Below are 26443 nucleotides of genomic sequence, written 5' to 3'. Positions count from 1 at the left end.
TTTATTTATTCTATTTTTCCCCTCCTCTTTGTCCAGTTGTTTGTATTCATGTCTCCTTTGAACTGTCTGAACCAACAAGTAGATGAAGGATGGGGCAGGAAAGAGAAGACAGGATGTGCTGGTTGCACAGACTTAATTTTCATTTCTGGTGCCTGTGTGGTCTATAACCATGTGGCTGCATCTCATTGATTTCTAACCTGTAGCCGTCTAGTCATGTCAACGGTATGGATACACACCACACGTACATCTACAGTGTGCAGAGCTCTTCCATGTGCATGTCTGTGCATCTGGGTTTGAGACTGGCTAATACCACCTTATGCTAGGGTTTGTGGGAGGGGAGGAGGAGTGCTTCAGCTATAGATTTCTAGTCTAGATTTCACGTGTATGTGCCGTCTCAGATGTATGAGGTCTTTTGAGCTGGGATCTGTTGGCTGTCTGAATATGGAAAAACTTTCTGAAATAAAAGCTGTGGAAGCCATAGGACATCTGCTAAAAAGCATCTAGGATGCTACTGATTTTCATTTTTTGACAAAAAGTTAAAGAAAAGATTCAAAACTTACTAAATAGAATGCAGTCTCACATTTCCTGAATCTATCAATGGAAAAGAAATAGCAGACTATTTGTGTAACGTTGTAGTTTCTATTAGTGTGGCTTTCATTTTTCAATGCCTTTTTTTTTCTTTCTTTTTTTTTTTGCCGGAGTTATTGTTTTTATTGCTATGCTATTTTCTGCCCCCTCCTTGTCCTTTCTGCCAGCTTTCTTGTTTTTCCACCCCTTTAAAAAAAACCAAACCCAAAAACCCCACACCAAAACCCAACAAAAAACTCCAACCCAACCAACTAAAACCTCAAATCCAAAAAAACCCAAAAAATGTCTTTCTGCTAATTTTGTAATTGATTACCACAGTTCTGCCATCTTTTTTTTGCCATGTTGTGTTTGCTGTGATACAAGATAGGGTATAATTTGTGTTACAAATTATTCTGTAGAGAATCTTCCTAGTGAAGATACCAGCATCTGATATACCCTGTAACCATAGACTCCTTGAAACACCACACACAGGTTGTCATGTTCCTACGAATCAATAGCAATAACTTGGGAGAATCTTCCTTGACAGCGTTGAGTACTGAAGTTGATTGTCTTTACATCAGCTGCCAGCTAGGTGTTTTGAGATTAGCTCAACTCATTAATTTCACTTCTCAGTTAATCAGCAAGCTTCAGGGTGGCCCTCAGTCTGTTTGATACTGCTAAAAAGCCAATTTTCTTTGTTAAGCGCTTTTGATACTTGAAGTCTTTATGTCAAGACAACATCGTTGTCATTGTTTTCATGTCAACTTTATCAATGTGGACAAAGAAAAGCTGCTGTCCAGAGCAGCACTTGAAGAGGTCCATCTCTCTCGGCATTCTGCAGCTTAAAAATAAAACTTTTGCTTCTCAGGTGGTAACTCTGGACAGTTAATGTGGGAAGATAGTTCTAGAAACAGGTATTACATGCAAAGTTGCCAGCCCATTCTATTGCAACCTTAACCTTAGTAAAATGAAGCATGTTTTTAGAAAAGACAGATGACACCATGTTTCCTGGAATACCATCCCATTCTGGTTTGCATTTTGAGAGCTAATTTTCAAAACAATCTAGTTTAGAAGGAGTCTAAATGTCAAAGTTACTTTGAAATACAAGTTAAAATTCTCAGTGTTGTGTTGAAAATCCAGGAGACTTATGTTCCAGCCTTAGTGATTCTTCTTTTAGGCTGTGTGTCAGCATGTGTAAAATGTGATAGTCCTAAATCACTTGCAAGTATTAGGCTGCCTGTCTTGTTTTCAGTTTATCCTGTCTTAATGAATGTAATATTTCCAGACAACTAAAGTAGAGACACAGCTGCTTTTATGAAAGTCAGTACGTTACTCTTTTGTTGAGTCTGTGGTCAGCCAGGCTGCAGTAACACAAATGTTGAGAGTGTGGGAATCTTGCTGGGATGGTAATTTCAAAGCTTCTTTGTCAGCTTTTGCGGATAATCAAAGACAAGCAGAACAAACCAGAGGCCCTGCCAGTCTTTGAAATATAATAGAGTTTGATGTACTGTGTATGCAGTTTTCTTTGCCACTGACCCTGCAAAATTTGTTAAAATGAAGGTATTTGGCAGTGTGTGATGAAGCTGGAAAATGGTCACATTTGAGCTTAATCCATTTAATATTATATGGAGTTATTGTGATTTCTCAGAAGATACTTAAGAAGTTTTTTTAAAGTTTCTGCCACTGAGTTCTCAAGAGAGTTCAACAAGTCACATTACTAGAACAGGGGACTGAAAAAAAATATGTAAGTGAAGACATCTTAATCTAGCCCTAACCTAAATCAATTCTGTTCCCAGTTTCTCTGAATGTAGGAGTACGGTGATACAGATGTTCTTTCATTAAAGACAGAAGGAGCAAAATGTTTCTATAAGGGGTGGGCAAACAACAGAATTGTTGGAGCGCTCTAAATTTCGTTGTGATTATGGCATATACACAGTAAGAATTTTCTTACCCTGGAAGAATACACTTCCCTTGTAAATAAGATGCAATCAGTAGATAAGATGTACAAGACTTTATTTGCACAGCTTAACTAAGCTGAATTAAAGTGTTTTTTATTATAGTGAGAATCTAATGCCACTCAGCCTTGTGCCCATATGTGAATGGCTGTACTATGTGAAATTCATTTGAACTGTAATTTTTGATCACAGCGATGGATCCACCACTAAAGGTCATACATAATGCTAGTTAATCTGTAATCCTTGTTAAGCAAGCATGATTAACATTGCAATATGAATCACTTTTTCTGGATTTTTGCTTTGTCCATCTGTGGCAATACAGATGTATCTTGTGTAACGTAGCTTTTATTTGCACATTAATGACACAGAAAGGAACTTCAGTCTCTGCAGGTCTGACTTTCTTCTGAATGTGGAATGATTCTATGTAACCCCTGGGAAGAAATTTTTAGAATCAAGTGTTTGAATCTAGCAGTAACGTAAAAATGCGTAACTACTCTTTTAAGACTACAATATATTTTTTCTTTTAATCTTGACACAAAGTGCCCATTATATTTAATAGAAGTTCTGCCCTTAGCGTCAGGTTGGAATAAGCCTTTGGACTCCTGGGACTTAATTTTTCAGTGGAGAAAGTGTTTCTGTAGAGTAAGTGAGAGTGAGTTGTGGCTGAATTGCCATTTGCAGCATTAACCTGAGTAGTTGCAAGAGTGCCAGGGTGTCAAAACCAACTTGAGAATGTGTTGGCATGCAGATAACAGTGCAAAGCTGTGAGAGATTAATGAAAGATTGAGCATTTGTATCTAAATTTGAGTTAATTTACGCTCATTTTTTTGGATAGCCCAGGAGTGCACTTAAGATCCTTTTCATTCAGTCATCTTTTTTGGAAGCATAAAATAGCATGAACCTCTAGAAGATTAAATAATACTAGAAGGCAGACTACAAGATCTGGCAAACTGGTCTGTGTGATATGAGGTCTCATATATAGATTGGTGTTTTATTCTTGCTTTTTTTCAAAAATAAAGATGGAAAAAGTTTGAATTTGATGACTCAGCTTGGCTTTGTAACCAGTGTTGCACAAGATGAATTGCTGTCCGTAATGTTTCATAGTTTGTGTATTTTTACCTTGTTTATGATAAATTACAAGTTACTGTTCAAGTGAGTTTAATGTTATGCATCAGTAACCCTTTGAATCTCATAGGGAGTGAAAACAGCCATCATTTTGCTTGCTTTGTTATGTTTTTAGGATTCCCTCTTCCCATTCCCACTCCCCTTGCACTTAAAATGGCTCTGGGTTTTGATTTTGGAAGGAAGGTTATACTTTATTCAGTGTTTGGACTACTGTCGCCCATGTGACATGTGATTTGTTGTGTTTAGGTCACTGAAGAGAGTGTTGTCATGTGCTCCCCAAATCTATTGCCTGCTGACAGCTTAAGAAGCCTTTATATCTGAATTAGATTTCAATTAGGAGTTTGTCTGTTTGTTTGTTTGGTTTTTTTTTAATTTTTGCTTAATGTTTGGTTTGAATTTTGGGGACGTGGCATGTCAGATTTCACTAGAAAACAACTGTGCTTTTGCAAAGTATTTCTGCAATCTTGAGCTGTAAGACCACGTCAGCATGCTGCCAAAGAGCTTGGTGTGAGAAAAACTCCTTTCTGTTACCTAGATCGTTCTAGTAATGTGCCTTCTCTTCTGTGAGCCTGATGGCTTTCAGCACACAACGGGGTGTCATTGCAAACTCATTTTCTTGTGGCTGCGTTGCAGAACGTCATGGATGGTTTGTGTTGTTGGAGTGATACACAGTTTTCTACTTATCCAAGTCCTTTGCTGTTTCTTTCCAAACCAATTAGAAATAGTTTTTTTACAGAAATCAGTCTCACAGGTTGTCACAGACATCTTGTGCCTTGTATGCTGCATGTCTAAAATAATGTATTTTAAGTCTTCAGTAACTGATGAGGATTATTACAGTTAAGAGTAGAGCTAATGCTCTAAATTCTAAATGCATCACATTATTTGTTCATTCTGTTTTGACTGTATATCAATATGATTTCATTCATACAATTTACTGCTGACAGGTTTTAAGTGTCAGCAGTTCAGGTCTCTGAGCATCCTGAGCAGGGACCTGGGTGAAGTTTAGTACAGCTGCTACAGGCTGCTGGTGGCATCCAGGCTGGAGAGGGCCGGGTGGAGGTATTTCCTCCTCTTGTCTCAGCAGAAAACTCGTTGAAATAGGATTTGGTTTTGAGGGAGTAGGTGTTGAGAAACATTCTCTAGTCATAATGTAGGTGTACCCAGTCAAACCAATGTGTTTCTGCATATTATTAGTGCTGAGTGCGTCTCATATGGGTGAGGTGACGTGAAACTGGCTGTTGTAGTCTATGTGAAAGAGGTATTCTGACTTAACACAGTATGGATTAATACACTGGATATTTTTCTAGTACTGTCTGTAAAAAATAAGCAAAACCTTAGAATACTTGGATTGCTGGTGGATTCTGCAGTTTAATTAAAAAAAAAAAAAGAGGGGAAAAAAGATGCTATTATTACTGTGCTATTTCTGAGTTAAGAATAAAAAAAAAAACACCTTGGGAAAAACAAGGACATTTGCATAGAAAAAATGTACCTGACAGTAATGGGGAGGATAGACAGAAAAACTGAAAGCTTCAAAGTATGACCGGTCACACAAAACTTTGTTAAATATAAACATCTCATTTAAAGAGTACCTAAATTTGCCCCTTCTCATCCTTATTGATTAGTAAGTTTGGAAGAAACATGTTAGTTACAGAACCACCTGTGCTTGAGAGCCATGCATGATGCTGCTCTTTAAATACAGAGCTTTTGTTAATAACTTTATCTTGTAAAGTTTATGGATAAAAAATCACTATATTATATGTCTATACGTATTATGATGTAAATACATTTATATGTTTGAAATATACAGTTCATTATAATTCTTTGAAAAGGAAGGAGTAGCAGTGGAATACATGGAGTACATTGTGTTTCTGGTTTACATGCACATATTTGTATATATGCACCTACAGAGAAGGGAGGAATAGAAAGTAGGAAAAAAAAAAGCAAAACTATTTTCAGTGAGGCTTCCTTGAAAAGGAAGATGAAATAAAAGTGCAGATGGGAGCCAGTGTATAGAGTTCTATAGAGTTGAAAAGGAAACTGCCAAATAGAGGAGGAGCTAGGCAACTTGAAATCTTCAGAGTGTTTTAGGGTAAAACCAAATTGAAAGAAGATGGAGGTTTTGATCTTGAACCAATTAATGGGGGATGAGAGTAATTTTACTGCATTTCCTACAACTACTCTAGAAAGCAAGGGTTATAATAAAGCCCCTCTCACTTGTATGTCTGTAGTGACGGTCTTAAAATGGTATAAGAGTGCATGTTTGTACTAGGATTATGAAACATTTGATTTTTGGTTATAATCCATACCGGTAGTTACTAGATTCCACTACCCCCAGAAGTTTGTTGTACTTTTGTATATTTGTTGTATATTTTGTAAAATATATGAAGTTCAATTTGAAGCAGGTATCCACACATTTTACACAGACGCAAAAAAGGCAATGTAACAATTAACATGAATGAGAAGCATCTCAGCAGTGAAGCCAATGGATAAATGGGTGTATAGTCTTAATTACTGTGTTCAGGTGGTAGCTGAGAGGCACTAAGCAGCATAGCAAGGTAAAGAGCTGAAGAGTTACCACCTGCACTGTTAGTAAATAATGAGTATCAGGCTGTAAAACAGTTCATTTGACACGTACAGTGAGCTTTGAATTAATCCTTTAAAAATGTAACCATTTATAACAGAAGCCATAATGACTAAAATGAGATTTATTCCTTTAGGTCCCAAGGTAGTTACTGCACTGTAGCTCCAGAGCAGCAAAAGTGAAATTATTCTATCAATTTTTTTTTGACATGGGGGAAGAGTTCTTCTGAAGGTCAGAGGTGATTGGTGGTTTGTATTAGCTATTCAGCTAGGAAAACACAGGGAGGTGGGTAATATTTAAACAACAACAAAAGAAAATACTTTTACCTGACTTTGGGAAAAGTATGTGCATTTGTATCTTCAAATCCTATGAAGTTGCAATTGATTTTCCTGTTATTTGTCAGGGAAGAAGCTGTAAGTTTCAGATAAACTTGATAATTTTAAAGCAAAGTCTTTGGAATGAGTCTTACAGTGTCCTTGCTACCTGCTGTTTAAAGCATTTCTTGCCTTACCGTGTTTTATTTAACAGCTTAACCTTTGAGGTGCATGTTAGTTGAGATGTTTGAGAAGATTTCTTATTCTTAATATGTAATTTCATTAAGTATTAGTTACACTAATAGTTTTTCTAAGAACAGAAATTTTAAGTCCAGAAAAGAGAAGCACTGTAGGCTTCAGATATATTAATTCTGCTGAGTAATAAACAGCCTTGAATATACTTTCTAGAATAGTGGGACCCTTTGAGAAAAATGACTTTAAAAACCACCAGGTAAATACATGATGTCAGAGACATGAACTTCAGCTTTAGGGCCCTTGGATTGTCAGGTTGTTTGGAAGGCATCTCTCCATCCTGATATTAAACCTGTGCTTATACAAACTCATTTGTCCTTTCTCTCTCTTAAGTACTGTTTTGGACACCGTGTCTAACAGTCTGTCATGGTTATAGATGCCTGGGAAGGGTGTCTTAGGAAAGGCGGTAAGTGCAGTAGTGTAGATGGCTTTCACCAGGACTGGGATGGAGGTACTGTGTATCTGTTATGACCATTTAATATGTGCTCTGTCCCTTTCTATCTCTAGCCTCAGTCTGTGCATCCTTAACTTCTTATCTGGTAGTGTGGCCCTGGGGCAAATCACTAATCATGCTCATTAGAGTATGAGGTTTATTACTTTTTGATTAACCTTTCTCCATGTGCCCTTGTGGCACTGCAGTTGGGAATATAGCTCTGAACGATCTACGGAACTGGAGGACTGGAGCTTGCTCTGTACCAGTGATACGCAGAAGCACGGCATTTTATCTGCATTTGGAAGCTCTTTGGAGTCTGAGGCAAAGAAAATAAAGTTATTCTTGATGTTTAGATCACTTTACGATGCACCTCAGCTTTCATCCCTTGAGAAATTGTGTCAGTAATTGAAAGAGCCATTGCCTCATTTCACTTATCTAAAGCAATCTCAGCCTTCATTCTTATAATTATTGGAAGAGCCCAGCAGCAAAAATCTGATTAGTGATTTCCTAATGCTACTGGAAAACAATATTTCTAGAATAATATTCTGTATGGAATCAATGATACAAAGTCAAGATTGGTGTGAAAACAGGTTAGGAAGTGTCTAAAGAAATTTATCAGAATATTTCTCTTTGTCACAGCCACGTGATTGATACCATAATTTGTTTTTTGTTTTTTGGCAACTGAAACATAAAATGAACATTTTGGAAGTGAAGTCCTCATAGCTGGGTAATATCTTTGCTTTTATAATGGAAAAATCATGGATTCTTTCATCACTGGAATTAGGATAAAGTTTTCACAATCTCAGCCCTTGAAGAAATTTAACTGTAATGGAATTACAAAGACTTTAAAATGTACCAGTATTTTTTGAAAGAAAAATCAGTGTACTTTCAGGTTTGGAGATTTTTTTCCCTCATAGAAATTGTCTTTGTTATCTTATCATATGGACTGCTCATAAAGAGCAAGAAAATAAATACTCAGATGAGAAAACATTACCACTTCAGTGCACCATACCAGTATATGGATCTATCATGTTGGACAAACTGCTGCTAATTTCACCGATTTCTTTGGTTCACTGCATTTTAATTAACCTTTTGACTGCTGCCTCAGTAAAATCGTCCTGCTTCAAAGGATCGATAAGCTATCCAGAGTTGACCTGAGCTACTGTAGAGATGTTGCATAGTATGTATGGGCAGCAAATTTCTTCAGTCAATTATTTTTAACAGATTTAGTTGGTTTAGCTATAAATTTGAACATCATGAAACATTCATCTAGTGGATATGAAATAGTGTTGCTGGTAGTGTTGCTCAAAAGTAGTAGAATTCTTTTGATTAATTCATAGGCCATTCTAGAGGAAGGAAGTTACTCAAGAGCAACTTGAGCAAATGTTGCTCAAGGAGCCTCATTTTAGAGAATTGTCCAAAACAGAAATTACCACAGAAGCTTCTTATGTGATCTCTTACAATATCTCAATAGATCTTATTCTGAGTTAAAGCTCTTTATCTATGAAACAGCATGTATTGGGCTAGGTCTTCAGCCATCTATTTATGTCAAGTTTATTTATAAATGATCTAATAAATTTGACACCATGGAGGATTGGTTGCAAACTGCTTAGTTTGCTTTCTATATAAATACTCATGCTAATTGCTGTGTGCCTTATACTCATGGATTATGTTATGGGATGTGTAAAATAATGCAATAGTGTTTTGTGAATGTGCCTAATAAAAACTGAATAAAATTAAGACTGTATTGTGAGTTCTTGACATATCAACTCTGTACTTAACATCTTACCTAAATCACTGTCCATTGCTTTTATTAGAGTTTACATATCGTAGTGGAGTAGAGTATAACAGATTTGAACCACTTGGAAGAGTAACAAATACAGAATGTATGATTTTTGTTCGCAATTGGAAAATATATTATTCTGATGTATAAGTGCGCCATCAGCCCTTGTTTTTCTCTGCATTTCAAAGGAAAAGATCCCCTTTTGGGGTAATCCTTTTTTTACAAAAATACTTAGTGTGTGTACTATAATTTTATAATAATTGTTGCTTGCTTCATTAAATAAACTACAGATGTGAAACAAGCAGATTTCCGATGGTTATGGAGCATATTTCACAGGAAAACAAAGACAAAAATAAAAAAAGCTCACCCTAGGGCTTAAAATGAGATGAAAATTGTGTACTGTTAATATATTCTGGTAGCTGTGTCAATGTATAGGTAATTTTACTGTCCTGTTCTTGTGGGCTACCAAGGGATTTTGTTTCTCTGCTCCTGTTTCCATGGCAATTAGAATTAGATTAGTTTTAGGTTCACAGTGGGTAAATGAGAGAGACTAAGCTATGATGCAGTGTTTGTGAGTCTGGAACATACTGAGTCTTTTTAGAAAATAGCTCAAAACTGTGCTTAAGTTGTTTTGTTTTTGGTTACTGTTGACTTGCTTCTATTTATCTTGCAGTGTACAGATCTGCTTGTGGTTAGGCAGTCTGGTGGTGCTTGTGGTCTTCGTGTTTGTAGTGATGTAGTCTTTAAATAAGAGAATGGTCCATCAATTCTAGTGATAGCTGCACGTTGAAGAGTCAGTTTGCATATTTGCAAATAAATAGCTATATTAACTGTTCTAAAAATTCTTTAGCCTATGACTAATTTTTTGCAGTATTTTGAATGTGGTGGAACGGTATGATTTTTATCAGCATCCACCATTTAAAATGAGTTTTTTTGAAAGACCATTCCAAAAATCATGACATTGTTCTGTATTTGTCCATGCAGTTTTCATGTGTGTGCATGGTGTGTGTATGCATATAGGAATATATACTTTTCTTTTTTTTTTCCTGATACTTGTTAATACATTTCCACCACCTTCACTCCAAGAGATTTGAATCGTCACTATTTTTCCGAGAATTGGAATGGAGATTAATATTGCTGATATATTTTTCTAGCCCCCTTTTAGCAAATGCTGTTACAGTTCTTTTTCCTATAGCTTGTATTTGACTTACCATCATTTTGTACTAATGGGTTGCAGATGCTATAGGGGGTATTATTATAAGGAGATTTCCTAATCTGGTACTAATGTGTCACACTTTTGTAATCTCAAAGTATGTGATATTTGTGACATTACTCTTCTGGAGAGAAACAGTTGCTCTAGTGCTTTGCTGCCAGAAGCAGTAGATGATACTGGTGCTGGAAGCGCTGGTATTTCCCTCCTTTGGTATAGTAAATTAGGCAGCCTGCTCACTGCTCTGCCCTCTCCTTTCAGCTGCCTTGGGCGTCTGCCTGTTTGCGCTATGCCTGGTTCTGCCTGGCCCACCTCGATGGGTGTTTGTCTAGTGCGGTGTTAAATTCTGGTGATGGGAATACTATAACCTACCCCTTCTACCAATGTCAAAATGTCTTGAGCATTAGAAAGTTTTTCTTAATGTCCAACCTGAACCTTGCTGGTGCAAATGTAAATCAGTTCTTCCTCATTTCACCCTTAGTGTACTTGAAGAACAAATCATCAATGTCTTTTTTGTAACAATCTTACTTATTTTCAAAACTGCTGTTATGTTCCGTATCAGTCTTCCCTCCTATAAAACCAAGTTGCTTCAGACTTTCCTCATATGCATATTCTCTAAAAAGGTATGTTCCAGTCGGAAGTGTCTGGAGAATGACAACAAAATGAGAGTCTGAAGTCTAGATCTTTATTTTGCATACAACATCCTTGTCAAAACTTTATTTTAACATTAAGACCTCCTAAGCAAGGGTACTCGTGTAACAGAGCCAATAAACAGAAAATAGTAAAGTTCTAGCATGCATCAGAAAAATGTTAGAAAATAATGATACAGAAAATCACAGCAACATGAACTGTTTTCTGTTTATTCCACTGTGAGTACAGCAGATGAAATACAATACCAATATGTAAACATACCCTTGGACTTGCTTGAAGAATTACAGTACTGACAGCGGATCTCCTTAATGTCTTGAGAGAAAAGGACACAATAAAACCTGTGTTCCAGAAACCTACAAGTCCTGAAATTGGGAAGAGGAGTGATATATGGTTCCTTCAGTGCATCTCAGCTCCTGTTATTAAGAATAGTTAAAGATGACTGACAGCTGTACACATTTTTCCTCATTTGTAAAAGTGTTCCTTTCTTTGACACCTGTTTTGTTACCTTTTGTCTTACTATTCTCCGTATCAGCTTGACAAATCTGCTGTTAAAGAACAGCAAAAAAACCTTTCTTAAGAATGTGTGACAAGTAATATTTTTGCAGCCTATTTTTTAATCTAGATTGAGATGAAAGTTGAAGATTTTTAATTATCCGCCCCCCCCCCCCCCCCCCCCCCCCCCTTTAATGTTCTTCTGAATACCAGGAGCACAAGAGGCAATATGTGTAAACTGAACAAGAGAGTTGCAGGCTTGAGGGGGGGGTGTGGGGTGGGGGGGCAGGGAGGGAAGGGAAAGGGTAGGCAAAGGAAATCCCCATGGGGACAGTGATGGCGTTGGTAGGTCCTGGAGTACATGTGCAGATAGGCTGTTTGGGTTCTAGGTTATCCAGGTAAATTCACAACATATGTTTTTGAAAGCATGTTGCATACAAATTTGTAAACACGTAAATTTAGCTCGTATGGCCATATAAATTTTGCTGATACTTATGATTATAAGTCTATTGGTAATCATAGTCATGCAATGTATAGTGGAAATTTCTCTTCTGTTTTTCATTTACTGTTGCCAAAGTTCTTCGATATGATCATGTTATTTTTTTCATATCATGCTTCTCAACAGTTTTCTGTCCTTTCATTTTAAGGAATTAATTAAATAAGCCTACAAAAATTGTGTATGGATATTTCTATTGTTAGAAACGTAAGTAATTGTCCCAATCTTTTTATTTATGCCCAATGCAATACCACACACAGTTTTGTCTTAATGTTTTCAAAAAAGCATAGGATGTGCTATGCTGTGGATTCTGTTTATTTAGATAATGTAGGAACTAAGGATAGACACTCTTTCCATTATTTAGTATCTCAGAAGAAGGCTAAGAAGGAGTTTCTGCAATTAATGTGAACAACTCGTATGATTATTTTAATGGTAACTTTAATCCATTGACTGGAGAATTTCTCACGTTTGCAAGCTGAAAAGGTGAGGAGCCCATAAATTTGCAGAAAAGGAGCAGATGACTTGACATATGGTGTATCAGCCTGAACAAGAAAGTAGGTATAAGAGTAGACAATAAAACTTGGAGTTCCTTGTAACTAATATGCCCTATATTAGACTAGAAAAGCATTGCAAGATCCCAAGTTGTACTGAGAAAAAAAGAGTTAATTTGTTTTGTTGAACAAATTAATACTTAAACGTAAGTAATTTTACATATCTATGTATGTCTTTACCTTGATAGTATTTCACTATATTAAATGGAGTTTTAATTAAATTAGTGCTTATGTAAATACACATTTTATGTCATTCAGGAAAGAAGTTTAAAGGAAGCATTCGAGAAATATATTGTGTTGTGCTGGTTTCGGCTGGGTTAGAGTTAATTTTCTTCACAGTAGCTGCTATGGGGCTGTGTTTTGGCCCTGTGCTGACAACAGTGTGGGTAACGGGGATGTTTCAGTTCCTGCTGAGCAGAGCTCACACAGAGCCAAGGCCTTTCTGCCTCTCACCCCACCCCGCAGCGAGCAGGTTGGGAGGCACAAGCAGTCAGGAGGGGACACCACTGGGACAGCTGTCCCCAGCTGACCCACGGGATATTCCACACCATGTGGCGTCACGCTCGGCATATAAAGCTGGGGGAAGGAAGAGGAAGGGGGGGACATTGGGAGTGATGGTGTTTGTCTTCCCAAGGAGCCCGGCTTTCCTGGCCATGGCTGACCACCATGTTGATGGGAAGAGGTGAATGAATGCCTTGCTTTGCTTTGCTTGTGCACGTGGCTAATACGTTACTTTTTACGCTGTCTTTGTCTCAACCCACGAGTTTTCTCACTTTTACTCTTCTTATTCTCTGCCCCATCCTGTTGTGGGGGCAGGGAGTGAGCGGCTGTGTGACGTTTAGTTGCCAGCTGGGGTTAAACCACAACATATGTACAATAACCATTTTGGAGATGAAGACATGAAAAGCAGATAGTTTAAGATATATTGAGAGACTGCATAGTCTATTCAGTCATCCAGATTTCTAGAGACTTACCTGAATATGGAGGGTTGAAAATGCTGGAAAAGACACCATTGAGGGCTTTTTAAAGAAATTCTTTGTGTGTCATCTCTCTACTGGAAAGTAATTTTACCTTCTGTTTTTGGCCTGCCTCAGTATATGTCTATTAAAGTAAATGTTTATTTTTCATGCGTGAGCACAGATTGCATTAATGATAATGGAGTTTTCATATGCATGTTGGAAAGTGTTCATACCTAATGTTACTGCATTTCTAATGCTGCAGAAGTCAACACCAATGTATTGTTTGTTTTTGCTCCGTGAGTCAGCACTGTTGTTATAGTCAGCAGCTACACACATCTGTAGGAATTCTGCTTAGGCAAGGTGACAAATTACGTTTTTGAACATGTTTTTAGTAGCTTTGATTTATTTTGATTATTATGTGGTGGGGGGTTCACTGCAATTCAGCAGATAGAAGTTAGGTCCATGATACTAGATCAGTGTGCTATGCAGGCTCTGATGTCAAAGCATGTTGCCAAAGTTAAGTAAGCAAGTTGTTAAACTCATCAAACTCCAGTTTACGTTTAAGAAAGAAAAAGCCTGTACACAGTAATACATATGACATTGACTTTTGAAAAACATTATAAGGCCTAGAGATGGCAATGAGCTATAGAGTATTTAGGAAATGACTGTGTTCTAATTGTGGGAGTAAAAATAACTCACTTATGCCTGTTTTTTGGCCCTTAACCTTGTGAAACCAGGTATGGTTTTCACACACTGCTTCCCCTGAAGTAAGTAAGCACTGAATATTCGGAGGAATTACTGTAAGGTCTTTTGGGCCTATAAATTACACGCTACTTTTCAAATAATTCCTACTTTTGTATATAAACCAAGTATGGTTCTATTTACTTTATATTCAGTATTGGCCTTGTATTTATAAGAAGTAAAAACTGAATAGAAAACAAAATGTTAAGAATGTGTGGGGCTTTTTTTTATTTGTTTTGGTTTTGTTTTTTTTTTTAAATTAAATTCCTGGCCTTCTGCAAGACCAAGAGAAGTCATCTTTAGATTTCTATTCTGATAGGGTCATTTGGTGTATTCCAACAAGTGTTGGTATGTGATGTTCCCTGTGTGCTATTTTTCTGATTAAGTAGTTGTGTGTACTGTGGTCTAAAGTATTGGAAGTGCTTGGCACTGGAAATAGCTACATCTCAAAGTAACATAAGCTTTTGAGTAACCACAGTGATATTGGGCATTAACGGGGTTTGGAAAATTATATTACAGCATTGTTGAGGTGAACTCTTACGTTAAAGACATAGAATGCAGAGTTGTAGTGCCTAAGATCAGGGCACACAGAGTTTATCAGCTGGCGTGACGGTGCTTGACATTTTGCATGGTGAGCCAGTATGGCGAGGGCCACCAAGCCCTCCTTTTCCAAACAAAACCACATGTACCTCTTCCATCTTGCAAGGCCTCTGTAAAGGTCAAAGTTGTAGTTCAGATGAACAAAAAGGATCAGCACCCTTCTTGCATCTTCAGCGATGCACAATGCCACAAATATGTTAGGCAGGATTTGGGGAGTTAACATGTGAAGGAGAGATAGCACAGTAAATGAAAGTAAGGATTTGCTGTTCATAGGCAGCACACTAGATATCTATGACCTGGTGACTGAGAAACACTGGCTTACATATGAGTATTTTTTTTATCAATACATACTCTGTTTTGTAAGGCAATTTCTTACTTTTCCTAAAGGATTTTCTTTAATAATATCACAATTTGAGTCATCCCGTTTATATAATTGAGAGCATGTTGCTGTCTAGCCTGCAGATAAGCTAGCTAACCCTGTCATTTTACCTTCTTGGGTGCAGTTTCACGTTACAGGACTATCAGCCCAGAGACAGTTATCATACAGCAATAATAAGCTAACATAGCTGTGTGAGCAAATTTAATTAACTGCAAAAATGTATTTCTCAGCTTTTGCCTGGCTTGGCCAATATTCAGAAGTATGTAGCTGGTGTGTGGCTTTTATGCTGTAGGAAATGCTGCAGAATACAAACTGTGCACAATTTTCATGTAGGGATTATCTGCACAGTTTTTGGTATCCATATCCTGATTTTGGTTCACTTTTTCTGTGCTTTTATGCCTTCTCAGCTGTTGCATTTGTACTTGGTTTTAAAAATTAATGTTGAGGTTTTACTATGAAACCCCGCCTGAGTTTTTGGTTGTGTTTTTTTTTTTTTTTTTTTTTAAATGGCATAGCTGCTAAAGAAAATATGAAAAGGTACATTTTCCAGCATGCTGTTTTCCTGAATGATATTTTCACTAACTGCAGTGGCTGTGGATAGTATCAAGTTGTGAAATATGTTTGAAACATGCTCACAGTATGAATGCCCACAGACTAGACATAGTGAAAGCTTAAACTGGACACTCCACAATCCACCTTTTCCATAGGACCAACAGCTTGCTCTTCCACATTCACACTAAGCATCAGTAGACAGGCTCTTTCCAACCTGATTCCCAGTACAGTGTACATTGCTTTGTAGTGGCTAGATATAGATGTATTTGCAATTATTATGCTCTATTATAATTATTATAGCTAAAAGATTGCTAGTAAAGCATGATATAGTGGGAATGGTGACTTTCTGGTATTTGAATTTAAACCAACCTTGAATATAATTTCATGGAAAATGGTATTCATTAGCTTCTGGGCTTCCTCCCTTTTCAATACCAAAGGTCTGTAGAGAGCAATAATAATATTAGAGCTTTGTCTAAGCAGGCACAGGAGGATTTCATAATGATTGTATCAGGCTAGTTCAGTATATAGGAGTTACTGTTAGACAAATTCTTCACACAAGCTAAGGTGGAGAAATAACGCTGCAGACTCATGAAATAAATACATCATGCATACTTTTCTCTGCATTTTATTTGCATTCTGATTTGCTAATTTGTTTTAATTAAATGTTCTAATGGAAAGGTTCCTCCCCACATATTTTTTCCACCCCAGGGTCAATGTCCCTCACCCAATTGCTTCAGTTTCTCTGTTTTTAACCGTATGTAAAGGTGATGGTGTCTCAGCTGTAACTTGCATGTTATTTTGAAGTACCTGAGATCACCTTAGGTGTATCAAGGTCTGAATCCTGCTTCCTTTTGGCTTGTAGTGGAGGGGGTAACATATCTGTATGCTAAATACCAGGTTTAAATGAATGTATGTGGGCTTTTTCAAAGATAAGATCAAGTAGTGTGGTGGTTTAGGTGGGTGGAACAAAACAAAAAACCCCAGGCTTGTTAATTTAACTGGATACTCTGGCTTACTTTGTGATTGCCTTCCCTTTATTGCCGTATTTGTAAGCTACTTTTTGATGATGTGAAGACAGCAGAAGAAAATTTACCCTAAGCATTTATTCTTCTTTAGTGCTGATAACATTTGGGACTAGGAGAGAAGATTTTTGAAGACCTATTGTGATCCGATTGGAACTAATTAGATCTGGCAGCTGGATTGAAAATTCTTTTAAAAACAAACTAGTAGTACTTCTGTTTTGGTGGGTTTTTTATTGAGAATAAAATGAAGACATTATCTTCCTAGCAGCTGGTTTCCAGCACTCTGGAAATACACATCATGACTGTGTATTAAGCTTCATCTTAATACTTACTGTATTTTTTGTATGAAACTGGTATAAATTTCATGTGTCTGTGGTGACTTTTCTCTCTTTATTACAGGTACTGTTGTCAGGATTGATTGGTGTTGTTTCATGGAAGAGGCCCCTTTCACTTGTGGTGAGTGGCAGTGTGGCTTTAATCTTCTTATACAGACTTTAGATATAAAGTGACTAAGGGACTCTGTGGCAGCAATTCGCAGTGGTTTTGTCTTTATGTAGTAGCCCAATAGTCTCTGGGGATGATTTTCCAGTGTTGTTATGTACCCTAATAGTTATAAACAGTACAAAAGTTTTGGGACTTTGAGGTTGTATTACATAAACTAATATGTGTGACGAATATTTTTATTCTATTTATACTTGAGCCTTGGAGAGCCATAATATTCATTATGTGTAGAAGGATGCAGATAAATACTGGCCCTTTCCTGGCATTGTTACTGTTCTGTCTCTTTTTAAAAGTGATAGCGCATGGTTTAGTAATTTAAATGCAAGAACTAATGAATCGTAAACATTTTGATAAATGTGTATGCTTAAAGAAAAGCAACAATCATATTGTAGTTGAGTGTGTGAAATTTAAAAATGGTGGAGAAGAGTGAGCATTGTTGCCTAGTAGGATACACTCAATACTGCAGTATGGCTTGGATTAACAGATATCCATGAAATATGTTGTAAATCTCAATAATTTGTTTATTAATATATTTTAAATAGCTATACTGAACTTAGAAAAGGGCTTAGTCTGTCACTGTTGTTCTAGACAAACAGACTGTTGGTCTGCATTTATCTTTGCATTTAACTTAACTTGCCTAAAATTACACCAGAGAGAAATCTTTTTAACCAATTATCTGGATGGTATAAAAGCATATTCCAAATCAGTAGCTGTTCCTCTTTGCAAAATAATTTTCAGCTACATTATGTATTCTGTTGTGAGATTCATGTAATAATGAAAAGTAATTTATGCTTTGTATATGCATGCTAATAGAGTTTGAATTAACCTGTTAACACAAAGCAATATTGGATTCAAATCAGTCTTTTTAATTAAAAAGGTGAGATAACTGTGTCAATAAGGCTGTATTAGCAGGCAAATATTGCCTTTGGAAAAGTGTGCATATTTAACATAGTAATATATGTAACATTTGTAACATAGTTAATACTAAAGTCCCAAGAAAAAAGAATACAATGGAAGGTATGAAATGGAAAGACCTGTATTAATAAGAATAAGCCTAATTAGAACTTCAGGTATGTCTTTCAGTATTATGATCTAAAGCAGTAGTGTTAGAGCTTCTCATCTATTTTTGTTTTTCTTTCCCTTTCTGTAATTCAGGTTTCATTGTTATTATAGAAAGGACAGGTGGAGCTTGAATTGCTTTACTAGTTGCTGTTTTTACCAACAGATGAACTCTATATGATGTAGAAAGCTGCCTGATGGCAAGATAAATGTGCCCAAAATGAGGTCAAAGCGAAGCAAATTAGTGAAAATGAGTGCCCATGAGAAAGGTAGAGGCAGGTTTCTGGACTGAAATACAAAACCAGACAAATTTTTACTTACCATTGGTGAGCAGGGAGAGCTTTTACATTAGAACATACCAAAAGACTCATATGTCATGAATAGGCAGTGATCAAGTAAAAATACTCGGAATTTCTCAGACTTTTCCATTTAATTTTTTTAAAAACAATGAATGTAGAACATTCTGCGAACACACAGACAGCATGGGAGCCGTCATTTGTTTTCTCTGGTTAGCATTTGCTGGGCAGGAACAGAAAGAGGAGCAGAAAACTTTTTTTCCTGGTGTTACCAAAAGGGAGCATGGCCCGAAGTGCTGTTTCCTCCGTTAGCCTGTCAGTACCGCAGTTCGTATTGGAGGTTTTGCAGATTTTCAGTGTTGTTTAGAGTAAGAATGTGTATCTCTGGGTAAAGATTGGACTCAGTATCTGCTCAGTGTAATGACAAATAGCTGATATACCTGTTTTTATTCTACCTTGTAGGCTTTGTTAATAATAATTCTCTACCTTGTACCTGGGGATGCTGCCTCTTCGATTGAATAAAACTAAATAGAATTGTAATAGTACTACCTATTGGAAATACTTCAGAAGCAAAAGTTCTTCCTGATAGTGGAAGAATCATGGAAGTGCAAGTTTGATACCCAAATCTCATTTCATTTTCATTTGTGTTACACTTTACTGCTCACATATGACAAACCATTAAAACAAAAATAATTCCTCTGAATTGAGTAGTTGTACAACTGTGAAATCTAACTAAACCTAACACTTCTCAAAATAGTTGCTCAAAAGCAACTGTAATTGCTGCTAACATCATTGGAATAAACAATATTCATGCAGCAGAAATGTTATTCAGGCGTATTGAAACTTGGCTTCCTTAATTCCTGAATCCTTGCATATTGTAATTTCAGCAAGGCTTTCAGATATCAATTTATTCACTCAAATGGAAATAGGCAGTTGTGGTCAGTATCATTCAAGGAAATAAATGTAAAAGGGAAGTAGTAGCAAATGGTAGTATCAGTACTCTCAGAACGGCTCACCTTCCTAAATTCTGCTCTAGGAAATTACTGATTTCCAAGAGTACGCTTAGTGCTCGTGAGTTAGACACTGATTGTTTTTCTTTGGATTTTCTGTATTGACACTTGGTGGTAGTGTAATAATCCGTTGGCGGAACAGGGGACAGGGATGATGGTTTTTGCCTCTGTGTGTGATTATTTGTGCAATAGCCAGTGCTAATAGTTCTGCAGTGGCTACACAATGTCTGGTTTTCCTTGTTGAATTGTAAACGCCTATTAGCAGTTGGAACCCATGTGTGCAGGATGACTGTTCTGATTAAGGATTTAATACTGTATAACTTTACAACCTCATAGCACAAAGTACCATCAAAATGCTGATGACTCGTATTTCTTGTGATCAGTTTATACAATACGTATGCAAGATACATACAGTTAATGATTACCTTTTAACCTAATTTATACTATTATAAACAACTATAAGATAGATTGCAATATACGTGTGTCTGTTGCAGTGCGTTACAAAATCTGTCATTGCAGAGAGTGGTAACAAAAAGAAAGATAACTTTATCATTTGAAGCCATGAATAAAGCTTATAAAATTAAACCATACACCATCTGTAATGTTCTGAAAACTGGTGAAACTGATAATGTTTTAAGGTGCCAGTTTCCTGCATATTTTTGATTTGTGGCTGCAACAGGAATAATAACACACCAGTGTTTTGGCTGTTACCGAGCAGTACTTGCACAGTGTCAAGGCTTTCTCTTTTTCCCACTCTGCATCACTTCCTTTGGTTTTTTTCCTTCCTCTTTCCTTTGCTTATTAAATATCTTTATCTCAACTCACAAGTTTTTTCACATTTGCTCTTCTGATTCAATTCCTGTCCTGCTGCAAGGGGGGAGTGAGTGGGCAGCTCTGTGGTGCATAGCTGCTGGCCAGAGTCAACCCCTTATACTACTGATTCTGGTTTGCTTGCTGCTGTATTCATGCAAAATTTTTTTCACCAATGCAGTGTCTTTTCTTTGCAAGTCTATTATTTTCTGCAGGCAAAAAAAGGATGTCAAAGAACTAATAAACACAGATAGTTAATCAACTATTAACTTGTGACTGTATCTTATTAGAAATGTATTATGTGGTATTGGTATAGGAATGAGTGAGTGGTTGCATGGTGTAACACCCTGGAACCAAAGTTGAAACTGAGAATAGTTGTATTTACAAGACATTAGCCGGACTGGTGTTTTGTATTATGTGTTCAGTAAAAGATTTAAAAATGTGGGCATACTAAAGAAATTTTACTGTGATATTAATGTGCAGAACTTCAGTTACACATAGAAGGTTTCATGCTTAAGTGTCTGCATAGCTTAATTATCTAAAGGATTCACCAGGTTTTTTTAGTTCATCTGATTTTATTGGTCACTACCTAGCCATCAGTTCCTTATGTTGTCAAAATGCTGTGTCTATACATACACAGGTTATCAAACCTGTATTTACATTTACCAGAGGAGACACTTGGTCAAAGGAGCTCTTTAAATTGCTTTACTCATTAATTGTGAACAGTATTTTCCATATATTTCAGATGGCTCCTCATTAAATGTTTTCTATTTTTAATTATGAAATCTCAAAAGAATTTGTAGTGCTTTGGGGAAATCTTTCAGGAGTCTCTTATTTGGAAATTAAGTGCTGGCTACATCAGTACCACTGCTTAAGGTTAAAATGCTGTGTTAAAATAGGAATTTGTTTCCTCATGGTTTATGGAAGTCTCTGAAAACTGGGGGAGAGCTTGTGTAGCTTGTGAGGTTGAATTGCCTTGTACAAAACTAAACTGTGCAGTGAGATTATTTTTCTGTTACAGTCTATGGTAACTGCAAATCTATTTGTGCTAAGGAGATTAATTCAGCCTCTGAACTGTGTAGAAAGCTTCTCTGTTGCCATCTGGCATTTGGGTGATCCCAGAGAAATACTTTTTTTAGTTAGAAAAACATTTCTAACTGAAAGCTTTTACAATAAACTGATAGATTTAATATTTTTTTCCAAGGAACAGAAGTGTGGTGTGATGTTTTGGGTTTTTTTATGTCATGAATGTCAGTGAACACAACACAATACTACTTATTAATAAGCAATCTTGATTACGCAGAATAGCTATTTAAAAGTATTTTCGATGGAATCTTCATTCCAGATACAGTTCCATGTATCAGTGAACATGCAGATCTGTGCATATACCTTTAGTAATTAGCCTGGGTATAAAGACTCAAAAATCTGGTCTGTACCTTTTTTTTTTTTTTTTTAGGATATTTTCTGATTTTCTTTCTTCTGGCTTAAAATGGAAGGAAGCACTCTGTTTCAATCCCTTCAAATGAACCATTACGTTGTGCCTCTCCCTCTCCCTCTCCCTCTCCCTCTCCCTCTCCCTCTCCCTCTCCCTCTCCCTCTCCCTCTCCCTCTCCCTCTCCCTCTCCCTCTCCCTCTCCCTCTCCCTCTCCCTCTCCCTCTCCCTCACAGAGAAGTCATCCTAAATAGCAGCAGTTCACCCTGCACATCAGGCACACAGATGAGCTGCTGTGCAAGGTCTCAGACTGTACCTGTGGTAAGAATCAGTCAAGTACTGAACTGACATTGTTAGAAAATATTTGTCTTGGGTCAGCTTGGTATTTTGTTGCAAAAGATTTTCTTTCTAGAAGTCCTGTGAAAAACTTGAACTATTTGATTATCAGACTTCAATTGGTTTCTTTTTTCAGTAAAAGATCTATAGCTGTTTTAACGAAGAAATTACTAATAATTTTAAATAAATACATCCACATATATGCTTGCCCCACAAGATGCTTGGATATGTAAAACTGGTCCAAATCTTTCCTCATTATCTCCTACCACCAGGTACCATTGTTGAGTATAGCAGAAACAACCAAACTCCAGGAAACAGATTATACATAAAATGTATAGAAGGAACATGTGAACTAAGTTTCGCATAGTCTTCTCAATGATGTGGGGTATTGACATGCTCCTCACCGTGATACTTAAGCTACTCTAGGACCTCAGGTTAAGTGATGAGACATGTATTTTTAAACTATGGTAAAAGAATTTACAGCTTCCTTTCAGGTGAAATCTGGTTGAAGTTTTTGAATTAAAAAAGAAAAGTCTTTCCTCCCCCACCCCCAAGCAGAGATTTGATTTTGGTAGCTGGAGTAAATAGTCTTCTTAATGGAGAGACAATGTTAGCATAAATGGGTCAAGACTGTAAGAGAGAAACAAGTAAAAAAACATGCACACCTTGTGAGAATGGCAGAGTCTAAAGGCATCATCACTTTGTATGTCATTGTTGGCTTAGATGCTTCTGTGATGTTGGGGTGAGATGCAGAATATCACTATTTTAGCACATTCCTTGATCACTCTGCAGTATTGTTTCAGCATGTGTATTCTTTGAATTCATTGATCAAGATGTTTGTTAGGAACCCGCTATTAGACAAACAGTTGTCTTTGAGGCTGAAGCGTTAGTTTAAAGGTTAACAAAATACTGGATAAAAACAACTACATCTTACATACCAGAGTTCTGCAAAGTTTCTGATAAACTAGGATATGGCTGAATGCTGAGTATTGCTTGTTTTCAAAAAGAACCTTAGAAAGCTATAATGGATTCTACTTGCAAAGCAAATCCAGTGCTGGTTCACGAAGTCGCTCTTCTAATACAAAGCTGTAAACTTTGCTCAGAGCTGGTTTGGACTGGAGTGTGAACCCCGACTTTGAAACTGAGAGCAGAGTGTTTTTATTTGACCTCTTTTCTAGGAGCATGGAAGGAAAATACTCAGTTTCAGAGGAGCTGCATGCTAAGTCAAGGGGAAGAGAAAAGCAGGGGACTAGGACAAGGCAGGAGGAATTTAAATGTGAGTCTGGCAACACAAGGAAGACTGGTCAAATGCTGTTGAGAACAGGAGCACATAGATGAGCAGAGAGGAGTGAACCAAAAGCATGGCAATAAGAAATCACACCATGGAATCTTTAATTTTTCAGCGTGACTTTTAAATACTGTGCCATAAGCACCATAACTAACTAATCCTGACTTAAAATAGATTTGTGTCTTAGGTTTGAGTGACTTCAGTGAAGAAAGCGTGAGCTGTAAATACTATTTTCCTATAGTTGGGACATAGTTTTGTCGCTTCACTTCCTTTTCTCCCCTTCACTGAGGGCTACTTGTATAAAGCGCTAACGTGGCTATGCTGCCCTGGTAACCAAAGCAGATCAGCTGTCTCTGCGTACTACTGCAGCGTGACTGTGGTTATACCAAATGTCTGTGAGACTGTATCTAAAAAATGAGGTTAATGTATTTATTAATAACTATATTCTGGGTTACATCAATTTGAAAGCAGATTTAAAATGTATTTCTGTTTCTGTCAAAGCTGCTTCTGTTTGTTAGCAGCAGATTCACATAGTAGTTAAACCTGAATGATTTATTAAAAAATGTATTTATTTATTGGTAGTAAATTCTCTCTTTTCTTATTTTAAAAAACAGTTCTGGGTCCTTTTCAATAAGCTAACAGCTATCATGCTTTCATTCCTATTCAGTCTTTCCTCACTTTCTTACCCTAGTCTCAGTAACTGCCAGTGTCTGCAGGAGACTTTGTGAACATACAAGTACTTGCCATTGGTGTGGCTATGTTCCAGCACCCTATGTGAAATGCAAACTGTGGATCTCTCTCTTTTTTTTTTCTTCTTTTTTTTTTTTTTCCTGTCAAATTTGGATTGGTAAGTGTTCACACGCTTCAAGGAGGGCATTTTTCATTTACTGGATGCTGTTCTTGGATTGGAAACTAGTGAAAAGAGCAGCTGAAGAGGAATAGGAGAGAATAGGAACAGAACAGCAACTGAACCATTCCGCTTTAGGCATCCTTAGCTGCATCCTGATTGAGCCATTCCGACAAAGGTTGGTTGTATATCTTTCTAATTTTTTTCTTTCCTCAGCTCCTGGCCGCAGTTAAAGCTTCAGTAGTTGCAGGACAACTGCAATGTTCACTCTTGCTTTTTCATTTGGGTATTTTTATGCTCTATGTGAAAATTTTCATTTCCAAATACTTGAAGAAATAACCAACTGTATGAAAAATGAATGGGGATTTCTTAGGGTTTTGTTACATAACTTATCTTGATGAATAACATAGCTAGGTAAAAATTATGAATATTTCATACAGATATGCTGTATTTAGCAACTTGTGCTGGTTTTTGTGGGTTTGGTTTTCTGTGAAGATTCATTTGATTAGATTTTACTGGGGCACTTCTCAGAAAGTAGGTTTCAAAAACTCTTGTCTAGGATGTATGTAATTTTAGATGTGCATGCATATGCAGGAATGTGCCCTAGCGATGTTTGTGCGGTTATTCAGAAAATAGAAGTTCTCATCAACCACACTTGCACAATCCAGCTTAAATTTTGACATTTGTGAGCAGTCTGTGGAAATTAATAGCATACAGTATTTTATTCACTAGGCATTAACACAGTGTGATAAATGTTTTCTGCAAAACTCTAGTAGTGCTATTTGTTAAGCTCAATTTCATTCCCAGGTTAAAGTGCTACCTCTGGATGCCATTTGGGGCTTTTTCTGATGGCCTTCTGAGGCCTTTTCTGATGCTATGCATGGATCACAAATGGAGTTTCTTCTAGACAGGAGGTAACTTTGGGTGGCTAGAAAGTAGTCTTTCAGATATGATGAGGTTTCCTCCTGATAGATGTTTGTGCCTTAAAACTGAGGCTTTTGAGGTGTTTTGGTGGTTTGGGTTTTTTTTCTTTCTAGAATGGGCTTTTTCTGAATCTTTATTACTTTGGAACACTGTTACTGACTTGCTCCTTCTTAAGCTGTTAGTCTTGCATTTCTCCACTCTTCCTCTCTATTACCAAGTATAAATGTTGTGCTTTAGTGCAACTTTTGGTTGCCAAAAAGAAGAGCTTTTATGTGTATGTGAAATAGGGAAGTCAGAGACTGGCTGGGGAATTCCCACCTGTGTCCCCTGCCCGGAGTATATGTTTTCCCAGCGTATGAATTGCTGGTTCAGGCCGTGAATTAATGCCTTTTGGTGGATTAAGTAGGGGATCTGGAAATGCAGTCTTCAAAGTTTGTAATTACAGTGTGTGTAAACTCTGATGACATTCATGTCCCAAATTGCTTTTTGCATGTAGATTAACATAACATTTAAATTTTTAACAATGTGCTGTCTCACCTATTGCTGGGTTTTTTCCAGCCTTAGGCTGCTGGTTCCATTCTTTCTTCTCTATATGGAAACAACTGACAGAAAATCCTATCCCCATTGGCATTTTATTAGAATATACCTGACAGAAGAGGAAGAAGGAAAAAAAGTGGAATATAAACCAGTAAAGCTGTGAACCGGCAGAGAAAGAAACAACACTGGAGATGAAAACAGAGGAAGTGAATCAAAGAAATCTTTATAAATGGGGAGAAAAGGTGTTGCAGAGTGAAGCATCTATTTGGAACGAACATTGTATGTCCCTTTTTATAGCTTGAGACTTCTTACAACTTTTTCTTGCCTGGGTCTGTCTGCCTGCATCTCTGTGTTACCCTTTCTACAAAGGCTGCCTGTTCCTGGGCCCAGCTGCCACCAGCTGTCACCCATGTCAGAATCTAGACTCTGTTGAGCATCCATCTGCTAATTAGTTATCCCCAGTGGCAAAAGTTTCAAAGAACACAAGCAGCTTTTCCTGAAGAGCAGACAAAGCCTGCTGGGGCATAACACTTGCCCCTTCCTAAACAAGCACGTCTTAATTACCCTTAAACAGACCCTTCTCTTCCCCATCTGCTCCCATTGCATTGTGTTGCCATGGCAGCAGTTAATGCTAGCACAGAACCATGCAATAGGAAACTGTGACAGTTCCAGTATCGTTGCTACCGCTTATAATGAAGAGTATGGTATGGGTGCTACATTTGCCTCTCTTCAGTCCATCA

At 37.1% G+C, this 26443-nt stretch overlaps 1 protein-coding gene across 5 annotated transcripts in view; it reads left to right on the top strand.

Moving 5' to 3' along the window:
• ENTREP2 (endosomal transmembrane epsin interactor 2) overlaps positions 1 to 26443 on the top strand; it is a 145832-nt gene that overhangs the window by 39988 nt on the left and 79401 nt on the right. For all 5 annotated transcript variants that reach the window (XM_056346848.1, XM_056346851.1, XM_056346846.1 and 2 more), the window contains exon 2: positions 17063 to 17119. In XM_056346848.1, the coding sequence (XP_056202823.1) occupies positions 17063 to 17119 (57 nt within the window). The remainder of the gene's footprint in view (positions 1 to 17062; positions 17120 to 26443) is intronic.

This window comes from Falco biarmicus, chromosome 7 (assembly GCF_023638135.1).
Source record: "Falco biarmicus isolate bFalBia1 chromosome 7, bFalBia1.pri, whole genome shotgun sequence".
Taxonomy (NCBI): Eukaryota; Metazoa; Chordata; class Aves; order Falconiformes; family Falconidae; genus Falco; species Falco biarmicus.
Note: the sequence above shows the minus strand (reverse complement) of the source record. Positions and strands in the feature narration are given on the sequence as shown.